Source organism: Chiloscyllium punctatum, chromosome 4 (genome assembly GCF_047496795.1).
Source record: "Chiloscyllium punctatum isolate Juve2018m chromosome 4, sChiPun1.3, whole genome shotgun sequence".
Classification (NCBI taxonomy): domain Eukaryota; kingdom Metazoa; phylum Chordata; class Chondrichthyes; order Orectolobiformes; family Hemiscylliidae; genus Chiloscyllium; species Chiloscyllium punctatum.
Window position 1 is genome coordinate 22,035,127 of NC_092742.1, and position 17,297 is coordinate 22,052,423.

Sequence of the window (17,297 nt, forward strand, 5' to 3'; positions counted from 1 at the left end):
CACACACACACCCATCCCTGTGCCTCAACCACCTAAAAGTGCAGCAAGTGCATGGGGACGCCTCTAAGTTGACATACAAGTAAGTTGGACTTTGGAGCAATTAAAATGCTGTGATTGAGTTAATGAAACTTGTATAATCCTTGTTCGCAGAGGTAGGCTTGATAGGATACTCAAAGCACTTTGTATACTTCTGACCTCTAAGGCATTCCCAATCTTTTTACCCTCACGATTGGTGACCGGTCTTCAGCTATCAATGCTACCTAATTTGGGAGTCCTTGCTCATTCCCTTCCTCACTTTCCATTAAACATTATGTTTAACAAATCTTTTGACCAATTTTTCTAATATCTCTTCATGTATCTCAGTGACAAATATTGCTTTAAAACACCCTTTGATACATCTTCAGATGTTTCATTTTACCAAAGGTGCTTTATTATTGCCAATTGTTTTATACATTGCAACAAAGGTGGAAAATGTTTTTCAGGAGTTTTCAACTCCTGAGTTGATTGTCTGATATCTTCCGGATGCAACAATGCTTTTAAATTTTTTGAGAGGTTGTTAAGGTGACATATTTTGTGACATAATGGTGCCAAGGCAATGCTGCAACTCAGTAGTACCCAGGGAGTTAGTTACAACTGAGTGAAGCTTATTCTCATATGTACTCCATAATGGAACTCAATATCTTGTGCATCTAGCTCTTCTCATATGCCAAGCTTCAGCTCTTCAGTAAAATTTCATGTCGGTTGAGGTCAACCTACAGATGCGCCATGCCACAGTTCAGACTAATCTTTCATTCATTTCTGTAAACTGTGATGTTTGTCTTTGCATTCACTGGAATTGTAAACAGTGCACTTCAGTCATACAATGTGAAATTTTGATCAAAATGTGGCTCTTTAAAATAATTTATAAACATAAATGAAGTGATGTCTATCATGGTTCTGGAAGTTCTTTTATCTAGATTGCTTTATTAAGGTTATATTAACTGTAGCTTTATAATATAATCTGAGTTTTTGGGTAGGCATAACCACATCTGTTTACTGACCTTGAAAATTTCTCAGCCATTCCAAATTGACACACTCAGAACTCCATGATGATAGATACTTTAATATTTTATATTGGTCCCTTCATTATTTTTTGCTTAAAGTTGAGTGCAATATTTGGATCGCCGTACCTCTCTGGGATTTTCATTTGTCAAGGAAACTTGATTTCAATTCCATATCAAATCAGCATTCACTACTGATGAAATAGCACCATCAATCAGATTCAGAATAAGAGACTGAGATGTAATGTGTAGCATCTTTTGCACACTTATATTTAAATGTGTACTTTCTCAGCTTTTTACTTGAACAAAATTTAGTTCAGGTGAGTCTTCCTGAGAAAAAAACGGCTAAAATTGAAGACAGTGAAGAAATTCAGTGTCTTGGCTTCACTCTTTAGGATACTGGAGGTACTCAGTTAATGACATTGAATGTAGTCTAGTTTACATCTTCATGAAATTCTTGGAATTTGCTCAGTTCCACTCCAACTTGAATACAGAAGATAAAGACTGACACTCCAATGCAGTATGGAGGGAGTGGTGTACTAATGGAGTTGCTATCTTTCAGGAGATATGTTAAATTAAGGCCCCATTGAGCTGATTGGGTGGATATAAAAATATGCCTGACACTCTTTTGAAGTACAAGTGAGTTATCCCAGTGTCTTAGCTCATATTTCTGTTTCAAAACGGTAGATTGATTATTATCACTTTGTTTGTAGGAGTATTAGTTGCCATCTTTATTCAATCGCAGCATTCACTGCATTTCAAAAGTGTTTCAGTAGTTCCAAATAGCATACAAATCTTTGTTCTTCTGTGGTGACAGTTGAAGCTGTAGTGATTGTAACGAGGTCAGCCAGGTGGACCTCAGAATATGAGTTCCCAGATTGGGATTGTTAATCTAGTCCAATCAGGGAGCTTTGTCTGACAAAAATAAACAGCAGTGTCACAATTTCTGTTCAGTCTAAGTGCTGGCTCTGAGGGAGCTGGATAGTGTCAAGCACAATGCACATGTAAATAGAGAGTGACTTGCTGATATGATACTGGCCTCTGTGAAGTTATGTCAGTGGAGATGAGAGAAAATTGCTCGACACAGTCATTCTGAACTGGGGTAAGTATTTCTGGAGTCATGCCATTATTTGGGAAGCTTGACTCATTGAATCCTGCTGTTGAAGACTCTCTTCAGCATGTGGAAAGAGTGCATTATTTTTTCTGGGCAAAATAACTCTGGGTAGATGAAAAGGAGCAAGTAATTCTCCTGACAGTTTGTGGACCTGCAGCTTTTTCAGCTATTAAGATCCTAAGTTTTCATGAGGCATCAGATACCAGACCTTTCAAGAGTTGACTGATTTAGTTAAGGAAACTTCCAACCCCTAGCCCCCTTTAATTCTTAGTCGCTATCGGTTTTATTCAGCATTTGAGAACCAGAGGAATCCATGTCCGGATTTTTGATGAGGTTAAGATGATTGTCAAAGGCATGTGACTTTGTTTTAACCCTCAATGAGCTGCTGAGAGACCATTGATAGGTGTGATTAATGATCTAACCATGCTGAAGCGCTTACAAGCTGAAGCCTAATTGGACTTTAAACAGGCACTACAACTGACGTTATCAATAGAAAATGCTGCAACTGGAGCATATGAGTTAAAGATATGTCAATGGAAGTGGAAACCCTTGCCAGGCTGATAGAGCTTGCTGGACATCACTTGAATGAAGGCAATTGCATAGCTCACTCAGGACATATCCTGAACAGGGGGGCTGTAGGTCAGCCCACAACAGAACCAGCCAAGCAGTTAATATGTTCTTCAGGATCCTGGTTGGCAAGCTAATTTAGTTGCTACCAGTATGTAGCCTTGAAAAGGCAAGAAAATCTGGCTCTGACAAAACTGAAACAGTTGTTGCAGGAAGCAAAGGGGCTATCGCAGCTAGAATTGAAACCCATCTGGACCCAGTGAAAGCAGATCACAGTAGAGGACAGCATTTTATTATGGGAAGCAAAGATGATGGTCCCGAGCAAAGGTCGATGCCAGATACTGGCTGAATGCCTCCAGGTTATCTAGAGGTGTCCAAAATGAAAATGTAGGGAAGAGGTTAAGACTGGTAGGCAGGATTGCACGCTGACATAGCCATATTGGTGGGGCAGTGCCCAGCATGCCCACTAGGACAAAAATTACTGCCAGCAGTTCCCCCACATTTGCGGGAATGACCAGTTTAACGCTGGATTTGGTCACACATTTCCTATGCCTTCGTAGCCTTCATGGGTTCAACGTTCTTCGTTATTGTGACCCCCACATAGTGGTTGGAAGTGCGGTAGAGTTCATTTGTCAAACGGGGATGACGATAGAAAATCTGTGAGCATCTTTTACGATACACAGCCTCCCAGAAGTGTTGGTCAGAAACATTGGGCCATCATTTGCCAGTGGGGAATTTGAGTATTTCCTAAAGTCAAATGGCATTCATCATATGAGGACAGCTGCATACTATCGTCCAATGGTTTGGTGGAAAGAGCAGTCCAAACTTTCAAGGCAGGCCTAAAAAACAGCCTACACCTTCACTTGATAGAAAACTGTCCTAGTTCCTATTTGATTATTGGAATTATTTTAGGAGGAATGGTAAACGAGACAAACGTCAAATATAAAAAGCCAATTTGGCATTCATTTTAGGGCAAGTATTGACTGGGTCTCTGAAGGAACAAACAGTAAGCTGACTGGAATAATACAAAACTTTGAGAAGAAACTAGTTTTGCTGGGAGGAAAGATCGTGCATGATTCATCTCATGGACTTCTTTCCATGCAACCAAAGGGATGGTGGATGTTTTGCTCATGAAAATTCATCATACAGGAATGTGTTCTCATGATTGGAAGGAATGGACCTGATTGGGATTTAGCAGGAGTTATGGAGCAGTTTCAAATCAGGGTATGTTTTCACTGGAGATGTGACTAAGGAGGTACTGGAGACTCTAAAACGTACAGGTGAGATAAACATTCATATGGACTCAACAAGTTCGGCAGAGCCTCAACTTGGTGAGGGATGATATTGAGAATGCTTCAGAATTAATTAGGTGATAATGCATGGAATTGACAAATTTTTAGAGGAACTTGAGGATGAATATCAATGAATTTGGAGACTGTTGGATTCGTATGTGGCAAAAGAGTATAACAGACAGGTACAACAAGTGATATGGAATAGGCCATGACACAAACCTCAGTGACCTTTACTGGTCTTAGACATTCCTATTTTCTTAAGCCAGTTGTATATCACATTACAAGTGTTCAGATATGCAGCTGACATTCTTTCCACCGGTGAATGGTCTTCTTGCATAGCACCAGATCTTCCTGGCTTTAGTTTCCTAGAATTTTTGATTTTATAATTTCAAGAACTAATAACAAATCACATTTGTCATCCAAGTGGTGCCAAGCAGATCTGAATGTTTCAAAACAAAAAAATGATACAACGTTCAGTTTGGCTCAGTAATGTGGTGGAGTTGATTTTAAAAGTTGAGCATGTTTTATTAGTTTTTTTTTCCTTCTCTTTTATTGATATTGAAATAAATAGCAAATTCATTATTTTCTGTGGTTTGATTTGGTTTTGTTCATTTGAAACCAAGAAGGGAAACCCTGATTTTGTAGTTTTATCTTGATAGCATCATAACAGTTAACGTATCATCAAAGCAAAGTTTTTGACTAGATTAGACTAGATTCTCTACAGTGCGGTAACAGGCCCTTCAACCTGACCAGTCCACACCGACCCTCCGAAGAGTAACCCACCCCAACCCATTTCCCTCTGACTAATGCATCTAGCACTATGGGCAATTTAGCATGGCCAATTCATCTAACCTGCACATCTTTGGACTGTGGGAGGAAACTGAAGCACCCAGAGGAAACCCACGCAGACACTGGGAGAAAGTGCAAACTCTATGTAGACAGTCACCCAAGGCTGTATCGAACCTGGGACCCTGGTGTTGTGAGTCAGCAGTGCTAACCACTGAGCCACTGTTTTATTGTTTTTGATAAATGGTTATTTCAATCCAACTACATTTTCTACTTAACTGTAAAAGCAAAAAGCTTATTTTACTTGAATCAGAAATACTGATCATACATTTGAAATGTAGAAAGAAAGAGTGGGGCATGCCATTTGGCCTTCTGAGCCTGCTCCATCATTCAGTGTGATCATGGCTGATCATCCAACTTAACACTCTGTTCCTGCTTTCTCCCCATGCCCTTAGAACTCTTTCACCCTAAGAACAATACCTAACTCCTTGAAAACACTTTCTGTGGCAGAGAATTCCATTAGCTCATTAGTCTCTCATTGAAGAAATTTCTCCTCATCTCAATATCAGATGGCCTACCCCATTTCATTAAACTGTGACATTTGGTTCTCCCATTCATCAGGAACATTCTTCCTGCATTTATTCAGTTTATTCCTTTCAGAATTTTATATGTTTGTATGAACCCCCCCCCCCCCACACAACCCAATCCTCTAAACTCCAGTTCAACCTAGTAAATGCTGAGAGGATGTTTCCCTTCATGGGAGAGTCTAGAACCAGTGAGCTTGGTCTCTGAATAAAGGAGTGCTAATTTAAGAAAGAGATGAGGACAAATTTCTTCTCTCGAAGGGTTGGAACGTCTTACCACAGAGCACTGTGGTAGCAAAATCCTTGTGTATATTTAAGGCTGAGATAGATTCTTGATCCATAGGGGATCAAGGGTTTTGGCAAATACAGGAAATTGGCTGAGACCTATTTCAGATCATCCATAATCCTATTGAATGACGGAGTAGGCTCGATGGACTGAACAGTAAACTCCTGTTGTTATTTCTCATGGTCATTAATCTTTCTTTATACATCAGTCCTGCCTTTGGAGGACTGGTAAACTATCATTGCACTTATGGTACATTGAATATTGAGCAGTACAGCCCAGGAACTGACCCTTTGGACCACCATGTCTGCATGGACTGTGAAGGCTTTCTAAGGTAATGCCGTTTGCCTGCACAAGGTTCATGCCCCTTATTGCCTGCCTATTCATGTCCATCTAAATGCCTCTTTAATATTACTATTGTCTCTGCTTCTAACTCCTCCTGGGTAATGAGTTCCAGGAACCCACCACCTCTGTGTAAAAATAGCTTGCCTCACACATCTTTTATCTCAACATTTTCCTTCTCACCTTAGTGAGAGGCTTACCAGTCAGCTTCACATGGTGGGGATAGAACCAATAAATCTTTCTTTTTCCATTTTAAAAGTTGAAAATTCAGTTGTCTAGTGAAAAGGCTAACAAAAACAAATTGCTGGAAGAAGGGTCAATAGGCCCGAAATATCAACTCTACTTTCTCTCCACAGATGATGCCAGACCTCCTGAGTTTTTCCAGCAGTTTCTATAATTGTTTATGATTTCCAGCATCCTTCGTACTTTGGTTTTTTGAGAAAGTAAGAAAGGTCTGATGCAGGAACAATAATCAGTCAACCATGTAAAGCCGGATTTGGGCCTTAATAGGTTTTAAATGCTATTGAAGTCAAAGTAATGTGAGCCATCTCAGCTCACCTCAGCTGTATTTAAGAAAGGACCTTTTGATCGTGCACTATCATTAAGCTATAAACGGTCAGGGATGAAAGATCATATCTGCAGTGAGATGTAGTCTGATTGAGTATATAGTTCAGGGAATTGGGTGCAGAGGAGAAGGAGCGGTTTTATTTAGCTCATATTTTATAAGGTTTTTTTTAACAGGAGAAATTGAAACCCAGGATCAGGGACTTAACACAAAAGAGTGATATCACAGGTAAACGGTAAGTTCATTGGTTGGTGATAGCTACAAACTGGACTACCTATTATAGGTTACGTTCAAATTGAAGGCAATTAGGGGAAGTATTTACAGGGTACAAATGAAAAGCCAGTGTAACATTTTTAAAAATCAAGTTAAGAACATAGTAATCAAAATAGAGATGCCAGGCCAGGTGATACGTTGTAACTGCATGATGTGGGAGCTCAGAGTGGAGAGTGTGGTGCTGGAAAAGCACAGCAGGTCAGGCAGCAACCGAGGAGCAGGAAAATCGACATTTGGGGCATAATTTCTTCATCGGAAATGAGGCTTGTGGGCTGGGGGCACTGAGAGATAAATGGGAGGGGGTGCGGCTGGGGAAAGATAGCTGGGAATGTGATAGGTAGATGAAGGTGCGGGTGGAAGTGATAGGTCGGAGGAGAGAATGTAGCAGATGGGTGGAAAGGAAGGAATATGGACAGGTAGGACTGGTCAAGGGGGTGCTGCCGGGTTGGAGGCTTGGAACTAGGATTAGGATAAGGTTGGGGGAGGGAAAGCGCGAAAACTGATGAAATCCACATTGTGCCCATGTGGTTGCAGGGTCCCAAGGTGGAAGATGAGGTGTTCTTCCTACAGGCTTCGAGTGGTAAGGGTTTGGCAATGGAGGAGGCACAGGAGCTGCATGTCCTTGGTGGAGTGGGAGTTAAAATGTTCAACCACAGGGCAGTGGGGTTGGTTGGAGTGGGTGTCCCAGAGATGTTCTCTGAATTGATCCTCATTATGGTTCATAGTGATCATATCTGTACCAAGTATCAGTTGCTTGAGGAACTTCACCTCAGAGCTGATGAGCAGGAGTCTGAGCTTGGAACACTGCAACACTTCAGGGAGAGGGAGAGTTACCTGGTTGCTGTGTTTTAGTGGTCAGTCACACCCCTAGATTAAATACCTTTAATTTGGTCCATGGTCAGGGACAGGAGGGTGTTGACTGCCAGTGAGGCAAGTCGAGGGATTGATTAGTAATGCTGAAGGAGCCTCAGCATTTGAACTTAATCATAGAATCCCTACAGTGTGGAATCAGGCCGTTTGACCCAACAAGTCCATAACGTCCCTCTGAAGAGCATCCTACCCAGACCCATCCCCCAACTCCGTCCTTGTAACCCTGCAATTCCCATGGCTATTTTGCCTAGCCTGCACAACCCTCGACACCACAGGGTAATTTAGTATGGCCAGATGCATAACTGCAAATCTTTGGACTGTGGGAGCAAACTGAAGCACCTGGAAGAAACCACGGATACTCCATACAGACAATCGCCCAGGGGTAGAATCGAAACAGGCAGCAGTGCTAACCACGAACCACTTGCCCAACTGGTTGAAAATTTGTGTTCGCTGTGTGAATGAGAGTGGGGACTGTAGAGACAATGAGCAAACTGACCATAGCATTGGGTATAGGGAGCCATTCAAGAGGGCAACAAAAGAGAATGTAGTTATAATCAGGGATAATATAGTCAGGGAAATAGATACTGTTCCCTGTGGCCAGGATTGAGAGTCCTGAAGGCTTTGTTGCCTGACTGGGTTCAGGATATCTCACCCAGGCTGCAGAGGAACTTGAAGCAGAGGGGAGAGACCCAGTTGTTGTCATCCACATAGATACCAGTGATATAGGTAGAAGGAACAAAGAGATTATTGGAAGGGAATATGAGCAGCTAGGAGCTATATTAGAAAGCAGAACCAAAATGATAATCTCTAGATTACAACCTGAACCACGAGCATTTTGGCACAGTATCAAGAAGACGAAAGAGGTAAATATGTGGCTGAGAGGTTGGTATGGAAGAAATGGGTTCAAATTTATGAGAGCTTAAAAATGTGTTGCTGGAGAAGCACAGCAGGTCAGGTAGCATCAAAGGAACAGGAGAATCGACGTTTCGGGCATAAGCCCTTCAGGAATGAGGAGGGTGTGCCAAGCAGGCTAAGATAAAAGGTAGGGAGGAGGGACTTGGGGGAGGGGCGTTGGGAAAGCGATAGGTGGAAGGAGGTTAAGGTGAGGGTGATAGGCCAGAGAGGGGGTGGGGGCGCAGAGGTCGGGAAGAAGATTGCAGGTCAAGAAGGCGGTGCTGAGTCTGAGGGTTGGGACTGAGAAAAGGTGAGGGGAGGAGAAATGAGAAAGCTGGAGAAATCTGCATTCATCCATTGTGGTTGGAGGGTTCCTAGGCGGAAGATGAGGCGCTCTTCCTCCAGATGTCGTGTTGCCATGGTCTGACCTACTTGCGGAACGTTTCAGAGAACACCTCTGGGACACCCGCACCAACCAACCCAACCACCCTGTGGCTGAACACTTTAACTCCCCCTCCCACTCCGCCAAGGACATGCAGGTCCTTGGCCTCCTCCATCGCCAGACCATGGCAACACGACGCCTGGAGGAAGAGCGCCTCGTCTTCCGCCTAGGAACCCTCCAACCACAAGGGATGAATGCAGATTTCTCCAGCTTCCTCATTCCGCCCCCCCCCCCCCCCCCCCACACACACACACACATTTTCTCAGTCCCAACCCTCAGGCTCAGCACCGCCTTCTTGACCTGCAATCTTCTTCCCGACCCCTCCGCCCCCACCCCCTCTCCGGCCTATCACCCTCACCTTAACCTCCTTCCACCTATCGTATTCCCAACGCCCCTCCCCCAAGTCCCTCCTCCCTACCTTTTATCTTAGCCTGCTTGGTACACCCTCCTCATTCCTGAAGAAGGGCTTATGCCTGAAATGTTGATTCTCCTGTTCCTTTGATGCTGCCTGACCTGCTGCACTTTTCCAGCAACGCATTTTTCGGAGGGGGTGGAGGGAGAACAGGAAACCTTTAAAGAGGGAGAGCTTTCACAAAGCTTATTAAAGTTTCCAGAACAAATAATAGGACAGAGACTATGGAAAGGGTCAGGAATCTAACTTCAGACACAGCAGATTAGTCGACAACTATGAGAAGGGGGGGTGCAGTCAAAACAGAACTGAGGGTGTTGTGCTTAAATGCATGCAGTATATGAAACAAGGTAAATGAGCATGTCAGTGTCACAGAGACATTGATGCAAGAGAACAGGGAAGTAAATATCCTAAAATGCATGACCTATTGAAAGGAGGAACAGAGGGGGCAGGGTTGCCTTGTTAGTAAAGGAAATTAAATCCATAGCTAGTAGTAATGCAGAGTTGAAGGTGTGGAATATTTGTGGGTAGAACTGATGAACTGCAAAGGAAAGAAGATCCTAATGGGAATTGTGTGCAGGCCCCATAGTCAGCTTGTGAAGATGAAAATAGATCAGGAGATAGAAAAACCATGTAAGAAAGACACTATTACAGTAATCATGGGGGGCTTCAATATACAAGTGGATTGAGAAAATCAGATTTGTAGTGGATTGCAAGATAAGGCTTTAATGCCAAAGGGCAGCACGGTGGCCCAGTGGTTAATACTGCTGCCTCACATTGCCAGGGACCCGGGTTCAATTGCAGCCACAAGCACCTGTCTGTGCGGAGTTGTTTAGTTGGATTGGCCATCTCCTATAAGGAGCAGTTGAGGACTCTGGTCTATACTTGATGGAGTTTAGAAGAATGAGGGGGATCTGATTGAAACTTGAAGAATACTGAGAGGCCTGAATCAAGGGGATGTGGAAATGATGTTTGCACTAGCAGGAGAGACTAAACCCTAAGGGTGCAGCCTCAGAGTGAAGGAATAAGCCTTTGAAACTGAGATGAGGAATTTCTTCAGCCAAAGGGTATTTAGTTTGTGAAGCTCACTGCCACAGAAGGCTGTGGAGGCTAAGTCATTGAATTAAGACCGAAAGATATGGGTTCAGGGAATCAAGGGTTACGGGGAAAAGGCAGGGGATTGGGGTTGAGAAAAATATCAGCCACAATCAAATGGCAGAGCAGACTCAATGGACTGAATGGTCTAATTCTGCTTTATCTTATAATCTAAACTACAACTTTTGAGGATATGACGTTTCTACCCTGTGGAAAAGATTCTTCTTGTCCATCCTGTTCATGTCTTTCATACTTTAATACATTTCATTCAGGTTGCCCCTCAGTCTTCAGTGCTCTGGTGAAAGTAATCTATGTTTGTACAACCTCTCCCTGTAGCTAATAATACTTGGTAGGTATAAAAATATTGAAGTATAAAACTTAAGGTTAAGAAGATAGTTACATACAGCGAATGCTGTGTTTGATCTCGAATATTTGATGCATGCAACTGTATTGAATGATTTTTTGATGTGATTTATTGTCCTGTGTACCTAAGTACAATAAAAAGCTTTGCTAGCGATACAGGCAGATCATAGTAGCAAGGACATGCTGATCATAGGGTGAAAAACAACTTCGACAGAGTAAGGTTACACCACACAGGACGTGTGCTAGGCAAGATCAACAAAATCAGCATTATTTGAAATTAGAGAGTCCATTCATCAGTCTGATAACAGCAGGAAAAAAGCTGTTCTTGAATCTGCTGGTGCATGTTCAAGCTTCTGTATCTTCTGCCTGACGAAAGAGGTTATAGGAGTGCATAACTGGCTTGGGAAGGATGTTCGAAGACATTGGCAGCCTTTCCATGCCAACTAGACATGTAAATGAATGGAAATTCCAGACAGATATTCTGTCGGTTGTGCTCTGCAATCTTTAGGTGATAAGAAACTTTTCAAATTTACCCTAAAGGTTAAATGGGTACAGTAAGAAGGAAGGATTGGATGAAGTGGAAAATAGGAGACCCATGCTGTACATCTCTATGACTCTATAATAGGACTCCTCATGTAAACACTGGCTACATGAATAGGTCAACAGCTACTTTGGCGAGTAATTCATCTGAGTCCCCAAAGCCTGTTCATCATCTACAAGGCACAAGTCAGATGTGTGATGGAGTGCTCTGCACTTGCCTGGATGCTTGCAGTTCCTACAACAATAAAGACACTACTCACCATCCAGGACAAAGCAGCACACTTGATAAGCACCACATCAATAAGCATCCAGTCCCACCACCATGCTCTGTAACAGTAGTCTGTACTATCTATGAGATGCACTGCAAAGATTCACCAAAGATCCTCAGACAGCACCTTCCAAACCCTCAACCACTTTCATCTAGAAGGAAAAGGGCAGCAGATTTATTGGAATGCTGCAACCAGCAAATTCCCCTCCAAGCCACTCTGACTCGGAAATGCATCGCCATTCCTTCAATGTCGCTGAGTCAAGATCCTGGAATTCCCTCCCCAAGGGCATTGTGGGTCAACCTACAGCAAATGGACAGCAGCAGTTTAAGAAGGCAGCTCGCCGCCACCTTCTCAAGGGCAAGTGGGGATAGACAATAAATGCTGACCGGCCTGTAACATCCATGTCCCATGTGTGAATAAAGAAAATAATCTTTTATTATCTCATTGTTTTATCTAAAGTCAAGATTGCTGAGCAACAGCTTCGGGAATGAAAATAGTTGGAGGACTAAAATATAGTGAAATTGTTCCTGACTGTTAAAGACTTGAACATTTTTATAAGTAATGCTGTTCCAAGTGTGATTGTATGTTTTTTGTGGGTATGTTTTGTAAATTTCACTAACTTTTAGCCTTTTTGGAGCATGTGAAATTCTTCTGTTTAAGGTAGCTCAGAAGACTGTAAGATGTAGGAGCACTTCACAGGAGTACTGTCCTTCCATTGAAACTAATAGAATAATTGTCCTTCGTCCAGTTAAACGTTCTGTGAAATGTATATATTTTTGTTATGTGTGAGAAATTTAATAAGTACCTATTTACTTTTGTAGCATTTGTGAATGTTGACCTGAACTTAATTCCCAATAAAACAATTGTTTGTTAGGGGGAATGTGCATTTGCATCATTATCACAAATTTTACTTTGGCAAAAGCAAATGCAAGAATAATGTGGAACTTTTGCTGCAAATATAGATAAGGATGTGATAACTATAGATAAGATGTGTAGATAAGGAAGAAAAATGCCTCTCACCTTGAGTATTCAGAAGGACCAGATAATACTATGATTTTAAAATGTTTTGTTCTACTATTTCAGTTTTTTAAAAATTAAGTGCAAGTGCAAAAATTAAGTATAGGTCAGGCCATTCAACATGCTGCATTGCACAGAAATTAAGAAACAAAGCAGGGTCAAACACCTCTTAATTACAGGCTCAAAACAATTTGTGCCTGAGCACAGGAATGGAATATCTGACTGACTTAAGTCTGTGAGAAATTTGAAAATGAAATGGAGGAAAAAAACATAACAATGAGTTAAATTTATTTTGTTTTTACCTGCTAAATATTTATCTAAGTTTATGGAGTTAGTCTTTTTTAGGGACAGTCAGTTCAGTAAAATCATAAATGAATAGGAAAAATAAAACTAATGGAATTACGTCATGTGTACTCTTAAAGTTCATTTTTTAATCAAGGTTTGTTTATAAAATTAATGACTTGCAGAATAATGATTTTAAAAAGGATTCTTCAAAGAAACACCATTTCCCTAAATGTATTACTTGATCAATTATTTATACTTTATTGATATGTGTAACTAGAATAGAATTGTTTCGGTATATCTTAAGATCACAAAATCTAAGTAGTCATTGGTAAGAGATTAATAGATATTTTAACTCTAAAGGAATTGAGTAATATGGGAGTTGTGTGGGAAAGTGGAGTTGAGGTTGAAGTTCAGTCAGTGTCATAGTGAGTTGTGGAGCAGCCTTGAGGAGCAAGATGGTCAGCTCCTGCTTTTGTCTCTTCTGTTCTGAGACTTATTATTTGTCTTGTAGCAACTTTGTGTTTGTAGAATTTTAACAACCTTCATTTACAGCTCATATGCTTGGCATATATTGAGATTCAGAAGTCAAACCATCTCTCTGTGATGTTTTCTGCAGTTTTAAGGTTGCGCAAACTGAATCTGGTACTGGCATAATTATTCTTCTTTGTTCCTATTTACTGTGTAGGTTCACTAATTTAAGAGTTGAAAGTACCGCAATTATTTATTGAATGTTTTTGAATGATGTTGATAAGTGTATCTTGGTAATTACATTGAAAAGTAATGACAATGTAAATTGTGAGGGATTAAAATTCAAGTAATTCATATGTTCATTAGGTCTTTGGAGTCTTCAGTCAGAGTTCCTAAATGTGTTTCATGAACTTTGAGATTTAATATCTTTTGCAAAATTTGTTTTTAGAATATTGGATGTAACTAAACTGATCTCTACATATTAAAATATTCACCTAGTTCTGTAATAGCATCATATTTCAAAAGGTAGTCACTTCTGCTTTGGCATTCAGATGTGTATGTGTAAATATTGTAGGACATATGCAATGTTGAATATCAATTACAGTATAAACTTAACTTTGTCAGATTAATTGGTGTTAATACAACAGGATTAGGTTTGATATTTGTAATGTCTTTGGTACAGGTTTTTGCAAGATGAGTATTATGTGGGTTGTAATTCATGATCTTTTCACTTAATGTTAGTTTGTAAAGAACCTCTAGCAGGCTCTGCGCATTGTTGGTAATTAAGATGTACTTAAAAACTCCACGTTAATTATCACATGCAGAAAGGGACGGCATCTCATAACAGGGCACGTTTTCCACAGCAATAAAATTGTGACAGCATTTCAGATCACACTGTTTCGGTCAACGTATCATACTATTTTATTTACATTAAAATGAAACTCAAGGAAATTTTCTTGGAGTCTGTCTGCCACTTGTTGAATATGACTTTAACAATTAATAAAATGAACAAACCATATTTATTTCTGAGCAGTGAGTAATCTTTTATTTTAGCAGGCATTTCGTATTAAAGTAAGACTAATTCCTCTAACTTTAACCCTGGCGGGAAAATAAAAACATTAGCATTTGATGCACAATGGCCTAGTGTCCTGTTCTGTCATTGCATCTCTGTAAAACTGCAGGGGTGATGCAGTGTTAAATCCAATATAGTTTAAACTTTTTAAGTTGTTATTCCATCAGTACGACTGTACTGTAGAAATTTGTTTTCTTCAACTGTTGGGTAATTTGTACATGGACTTTGCAAACAAAGAGTGCACAAAATAATAACATCAGAGAGTTGAGAAAGAATTCTGCCTTAGCAGTTAACTACATCAGAGATGTGTTTCAAATAATTTTATGGCCAACCAGCCTGTGCTCCTTTAAATGCAACAAGGGTACTCACCTGTGAGCTCAGCTGTAACACCATATACATGTATGTATATATGTATGCATATATATATATATATTTCCCTCTCATACATTCACGCTATACCTGACTGCAGAGCCTATGTTTTTGTTGTTCAGACAAGCTGGATGGATTAAGAAGCAGCAATAAGCGGAAGCGAGGCTGGCATGACAGCATTGCACATCGACTGGAGGATTACCTTCAGCTTCCTGATGACTATAATACTCGTTCTTCGGAACCTGGAAAGAAACGGGTAAGAAAACGTTTCTCATTTTATGTGCATTTGCTTTGTTTGGTTTTGTTTAACTTGTAAAATAGTTTCCTTTGAACATTATGGATTGGCAAAAGAGTCAGAATAAATTATTTATCAAATGAGATGTTACAGAGTTTTGCCAGTATTTGTCTTGAGTAACAAACATGATTCGGTGCAAAACATTTTCTCAAAACAAATGAATGCTGTGAAATTATACAATGAAATAATACAATCTGTTGCTAAATGCCCCCCCATCCTCACCCTCCCAAATCCCATCCTGTCCCGTCAGAACAGAACAAGATTTCTGGAATCTCAAGGTTCCTGCAACAATATTGTTGCAGGAACCCAGCACAGTGAGAATTCAAACCAGTATTTATTCACAGAATACATCATCATTGTACTAGTGTGCTAATGCAATGTGCTGCTGCCATTTAGTACAAAAAGATGTTGTACTAGTTAATACTGCTTTGGGTTAAAATTATGCATTTTACACTGGCTGGAAACGGTCTCAAGCTGTAGCAAAGTCAGGTGAGAACTGTGTGAATTAGTTAATGCACATGCAATGAGCAATTTATCAAATCTAAAGAAGGATCCTAACTAGCCTTTATAACAAAAATGGACTTTGTGAACTGGTGAAATTTGCTCCTTCAAATAAGGAAGTGGTTATTTGTTGGCAAAGGAAATCAGACATGTGATCTACACAAAAGCTAGAATTAGTATGACATTCTCAATTAATTTGGAAATTGGGAGGAGAATCAATCTACAATTGTTTTTTTTAATCAGCAACTGACCAGCAGTTGAAGTGTTAATTAACATAAAATTGAAATTGCCGAATTTAGGGAGTGAATGGAATAACTAAATTTAAGACTATGAACTTTTCTTTTAAGGTCACTGCTTAATAATGTGTGGTATCCAATTAATTGTTTTGTCAATGCCAATTCCAAAGTTCTCTGTATCAGGGATGCATAGAGTTTGTGGAAATTGACAAATGTGGCTAAAATGCTGCTGTTCTGTTGTTTCATTTGTAATATCCCACTGTTAAGCTGTGGAAGATATAGTTTTGTTTTTGACCTGGAAGCTCTTTTCTGTAACCCATTTACTTTAACTAAAATAGATTGATCATGAGTCTCCATATTTAAAAATAAAATATATTATAGGATAAGATTCTGATTCATTTATGCTTCTGCACAGAATTCCTGATTGATTTGAAAAGCAGTATGCTTAAGATCAGCAAGGAGGGAAAATGTATATATTTGAACTTACCCCAATCTGCTTTAGGTGAGATGGGCAGACTTGGAAGTGGAGAAGGATGCTGAGCGAAAACGAGCCATAGGATTTGTGGTTGGACAAACAGATTGGGAGAAAATAACAGATGAAAAGGGTGAATTAGCCCAGAGAGCATTGAACCGCACTAAATATTTCTAAGAAAAGTAATTGGACTGTTTTTACAGTGAGGTAAGCAAGAAAACAAAGTTGCAGTTTTTAAACTGTGCTAGAAGGTTTAGTAAAATATTTATTTTCTCCGTTGTTTTTGTTAGATTGACTGTATGCCTCATATATCCAAGAGATTGGTTGCAGGCTTCCAGGGCAAGCTTTGTTATTTTAGTTCTGAATCAAAACTCAAAAGGCCAGCCATAATTCTTTTGTGAAAGAAAACTTTTATCACTGCATGCAATTGTTTTTGAAGTTAGAATAGGGAGCAAAACAGCAGTTTCAATATTCTGGATTTCTGTGGAAGGTGCTGGAGGAAGACATATAACATAAAAACAGACTCTTCGATCTAACCAGTCCATGCCGACGATAGTCCCAAACTAAATTAGTCCCACCTGCCAGTGCTTGGTCCATATCTCTAAGCATTTCTTATTTACGTACTTATCCTAATATCTTTTAAACATTGTACCTATGTCTGTATCCACCAACTTCTTCTGGAAGTTCATTCCACACATGATCCACTCCCTGTAATAAAACAAAACATTTCCCCTCGTCTTTTTTAAAACTTTCTCTTCTCAACTTAATAATATGCCACCTAGTCTTGAAATCCCCCACCCTAGAGAAAAGACATCTTATCTATACCCCTCATGATTTTCTAAACCTCTGTAAAG

General features: G+C 40.2%; 1 protein-coding gene across 5 annotated transcripts in view; it reads left to right on the plus strand.

The window, feature by feature from the left end:
* ylpm1 (YLP motif containing 1) overlaps positions 1 to 17,297 on the plus strand; it is a 147,054-nt gene that overhangs the window by 115,029 nt on the left and 14,728 nt on the right. For 4 of the 5 annotated variants that reach the window (XM_072568229.1, XM_072568230.1, XM_072568231.1 and 1 more), the window contains 2 exons: positions 15,062 to 15,195; positions 16,474 to 16,650. The exons of the other annotated variant lie outside the window; for it this stretch is intronic. In XM_072568229.1, the coding sequence (XP_072424330.1) occupies positions 15,062 to 15,195; positions 16,474 to 16,620 (281 nt within the window). In that variant the 3' untranslated portion in view covers positions 16,621 to 16,650. The remainder of the gene's footprint in view (positions 1 to 15,061; positions 15,196 to 16,473; positions 16,651 to 17,297) is intronic. 5 annotated transcript variants of the gene reach the window in all.